Source organism: Uranotaenia lowii, chromosome 1 (assembly GCF_029784155.1).
Source record: "Uranotaenia lowii strain MFRU-FL chromosome 1, ASM2978415v1, whole genome shotgun sequence".
NCBI lineage: Eukaryota > Metazoa > Arthropoda > Insecta > Diptera > Culicidae > Uranotaenia > Uranotaenia lowii.
Window position 1 is genome coordinate 22,150,548 of NC_073691.1, and position 4,619 is coordinate 22,155,166.

The 4,619-nt window shown below is 34.1% G+C and overlaps 1 protein-coding gene across 1 annotated transcript; it reads left to right on the forward strand.

Moving 5' to 3' along the window:
* Positions 1-1,420: 1,420 nt before the first annotated feature.
* LOC129750622 (uncharacterized) lies at positions 1,421-2,145 on the forward strand. Its single transcript, XM_055745616.1, has 2 exons — positions 1,421-1,574; positions 1,648-2,145. Exons 1-2 carry the CDS (start codon positions 1,529-1,531, stop codon positions 2,043-2,045), a joined length of 444 nt encoding a protein of 147 aa, XP_055601591.1. The 5' UTR covers positions 1,421-1,528; the 3' UTR covers positions 2,046-2,145.
* The last annotated feature ends 2,474 nt before the right edge of the window (positions 2,146-4,619 follow it).

The window sequence follows — 4,619 nt, forward strand, 5'->3', positions numbered from 1 at the left end:
TTTGACAATTTTGACAATTTTGACAATTTTGACAATTTTGACAATTTTGACAATTTTGACAATTTTGACAATTTTGACAATTTTGACAATTTTGACAATTTTGACAATTTTGACAATTTTGACAATTTTGACAATTTTGACAATTTTGACAATTTTGACAATTTTAACAATTTTGACAATTTTGACAATTTTGACAATTTTGACAATTTCGACAATTTTGACATTTTGGCATTAGGACATTTTGACAATTTTGACAATTTTGACAATTTTGACAATTTTGACAATTTTGACAATTTTGACAATTTTGACAATTTTGACAATTTTGACAATTTTGACAATTTTGACAATTTTGACAATTTTGACAATTTTGACAATTTTGACAATTTTGACAATTTTGACAATTTTGACAATTTTGACAATTTTGACAATTTTGACAATTTTGACAATTTTGACAATTTTGACAATTTTGACAATTTTGACAATTTCGACAATTTTGACAATTTTGACAATTTTGACAATTTTGACAATTTTGACAATTTTGACAATTTTTTTCAATTTTGACAATTTTGACAATTTTGACAATGTTACGCATTTGCAATATTCTTGATTTTCCGTTGAAAACAAAAGACCATAAATATTTGGGAAAACAGCAATTGGAAATTCTACAATAATGGTTTGTTTTGAAGACACTTCATTGAACCAAATTTGAAATTTTGAGAAAATATGGAGACCCTAATTTAAGAAAAAAAAATCGAAAAAACTAAACGAGTTCAGAAAAAAAAAAACTAAAAGCATCGTGTTTTTAAATACTGAAAAATAAAAGAGCTGATTCCACAAGTCACATGAAGAGACACAGCGAATTTCATTATGTATTTCGCTGACTTAAGTAACGTCTCTCCTAGGCTAGAAAACTTAGCTTGGATGAGTTGCGATGCGATCGGTCTTCGAAACTTGTTTCTCTTTCCTGAAACATTTACCAGCCTCAGGACGACGACGTCAAATCTTGAAGTCACCTCACTCGACTACGGCAGGCTTATCAGTTATTTTGAGTTTCTTATAAAAACCTTTTTTTTTTGTTTTATTTTGTCTATTTCTCAGAAGCACCATAAAGCTTGCAAAACATAACGAGCTAAGAAGGAAGAAATATCTTGACATTCTTATCAACTCGCAATTCTTCCCGTAATTCTTCAATCATTATGCCTGTGTGTCCCGAGGAAAGTTGGGTGCCAAGGTTAAAATGATAGTTTCAGTTTTTAACTTTAAATAAATAATTTAGAACTTTTTTCTACATGGCAAGAATGGTTCCTTCAATGATTGTTGTAGAAAGGAAATATTTTGATATCGTTTATCATTGCGTTCTATTCGGACTCAAGAGCTTTGATTCCATTTCGTCTCTGATGTAGTTTGCACCGATTTGGATGTGTGCATAGTTGGCACAGAACGCAACTCCCCGATTGAGGAAATCATTCCGTTTGAAAGCTTCGAGCTAATCAGAGAAAGAGAGAGACTTGTAAATATTAATACAAAAATGATCGCCTTACGTTACGCTGTGCTGATTGTGGCCTTATTCAGCGGTAAGTTTTATTTTTTTTTTTGAGCTGAAATGACTTCAATCGATCCGTAAATTGAAATGTTTACTTTTTTCAGCGACGATCATTGCTCGCAACATTCCGGATGCTGGAAAATCGCCAGAAGTAGAGCTAAGCCAACCGGAAGGTTCCCTTCAGAGGCAACGAGTTGCCAGAGGAGTTGGCGCAGTGGCTGCCGGGGTTGTTGGAACCGGGGCGGCCGTAGTTGGTGTCGTGGACAGTTACAACAACGATGGATTTGCCAAAAAGGCGGCCGATTGGTTGGGAACGGCCTTTATCGATGTTGCTAAGGCGCATCAAGAGTTCGGAGAGAAGGGAATCTTCGGAATCGTACAGGAATCTCGCGATCGGCAGGCAGAGGAAGAGAGAAGAAGGGCAGCGGATGAAGAAAGAGCTAGACAACAGCAGCAGCCGAGCCAGACCGAATGTCACTGGGGTGATTGGTGTGTCAATTGACAGAATTTTAAGCGACCATTACATAGCGTAATTCACTAAGTATGTTCTAACAAATTTCATACTGCCCGAATAAAGGTTTTCCAGAGAAAATTCAATGCAATACATTATGGTCCCAAGGTATTTTTATCGCATTGTTTACCTTTATTCCCTACTGTCAAGATTTCAAACATTTTAAGTGCATCAACAATATAATTAGCTATAGATCACCTTACGAAAATATTATAAAAATTTAATCTTATTTAATACACGATTTTTTGACAATTTGTTTTCCTCAACGGATTCATAGTTAACACAAGAGAGGGTTAATGAATTTTATCCGACCTGTACCGTATACTTTGAGATTTTTTCATTACATTCCATAATATTTGCCATTCTTCGCTAAAGCTTAACAAATCAATCGAAAACACTTGACAGCAAGAAAAATTGAAACCCGAACCCACAAAACCAATGAGCATCAGTAATCAGTCGTCGTCACATTCGTTGGAGGATGAGAAACGCACACTAAAAAAAAGAATAAGCTTGAAATAAATACGATTATTTTTTCCGTCCATCCCAGCGAACGTTTGTTATGATTAATAATATTATTTGGAGCAAAAGCAAAAAAAAAAGCGAGCAAAAGCTAATCCGCTTACCTGCTCCGTGAGCAGTCCATTGGGACAATCTTTCAGGAATCCTTTGTGCCTGGTGGCATTCCGATGTTTTCAGGAGACGAGATGAATATAATATTTGCAATCGATTCCGACGCCGGGTTCCCGGGAGAGATTGATGGAGGGTGTATCGTGGGGAAAACGGAGAAAAGATGGATGTATTAAAAAAACCGTCGAAAATTATCAGTTGTCAGATGCGATCCAATAGCTTACCATTGCCGAATTTCTTTTTCTGTGACTGGAAGGAAAAGAGAAAAGAAAAACATTGATTAGATTTTGATGAAATGGTAATACGCTTAAAATCATGTCAAGTAATTTCAAAGTCCTCTGTCAAAATACCATCATGAGATTCAGAAACTTTAACTTTATTTTTCTTTTCTTGAGTGTTTTGGACATTTCGTATATTTTTGGTAGATCTTTAGGAACTAGATAATTGGATTTTATTCTCTTAACCCTAATCCGCACTTGAGTGTCATTATGACACAATTGGATGTTTGGCGGTTTGTAACTTTATTCGGGTGCATCCAAATAAAACAATTTCTTCGGGGGACCTCAATGAATTCTTAAAATCTTTAATTTTGGCAAAAATCATTACTTTTTTATCGACGCACCCCGAAAGCTCAGGAAAAAATTCTCTAATCAGACCTTGAGTGTCAATTTGATACTCCTCGACACTTTTTTTTTGAGATTTTTGAGTCACATAAGATAAATGTTGAAAAGAGAATTGGAAAGTTAACGTAATTTGACACATTTTTGCATTTTGAGATTGTCAAAATACGGAACTCAGAGCTTTTGACGAATTTTCAAAGGTAGCTGTTTTTCGAACTTTTTGTCAATTTGCAATTTTTCAGATTTAATAAAATACAACTTTGCATTGGATTTTGAGTATATTTACTCAAGATTTCCGCAAAAAATAATATTCATCAAAAAGCCAATTTCATATCGATTCTAGTGATGTATTAACATAAACACTGCGATACTTCATAAAAATATGAAAAATTAAAAAATGTGAAAAACCCTACTTTTTTACAATTTTTGTGGTCATGATGTTAAAAAATGAAAAAAATGTATATCCGTATGTGCAATATAAGCTTCTAACTTCAGTTTTTTTGGAAACTTAGTGTTTTTTTTTTTCAAGCATTACGTAGCCGATCTACAGTCTTTTTTCTTAAGCATTTTTCGGATTTTTTTTTCTCAAACGTTGATTCACGGGAAATCGAAATATTGTAGCTGAATGTTAGCTTAGCTTGATTGACAACTCACATCCACCTTAAATCATTGAACTCGAAATGAATCATAAATAGTTGTGAAGCAATATTTAATTCAACGCAACAAAACTTTCTCATTGTAATTAAAACACTTTTATAGTGTATAAACATTTCGAATTCCATGATCGCTGGCGTGGCTAAGTGGAACAAGTTCCACATCGCCAATGGTTGCTACTCCGTGATTGACCAAGGTCATCAATTTTACCCAGAGATCAAAAGAATGGTGTCTGGGATTGACAGCACATTCACAATGAACAAAACTGATGCTCTCTCTTTAAACATCAATAACGGCACCGGCCACGTCCTAGTAGTCAATGGATAGAAGGAAAATAGAGAAAAAGGATTGAAAGATTCATAACTCATGCTTTAGGACCGAGGTTACCTCTGCATCCTAGCAAAACAATTTTTGTTTGGAAATGAAGGGTAGGATATGATTAGGACACACTTTTGACTAGTGCGATTTAATATTATACATCCTGTTCTTTTGGTCTTGCTGTGTTATTGAGATTATCATTTCTATTCTTTATTTTTATAAATGCTTGTTTAAAAGTCTGTTTCCAATTATTCAAGAGATTTTCGAAAATTTCTGTTTATGTTTTTACAGTTTTATTATGAAAGACTTTCTTTTTAACATAAGAGACACGGTCCGGGAACACTGG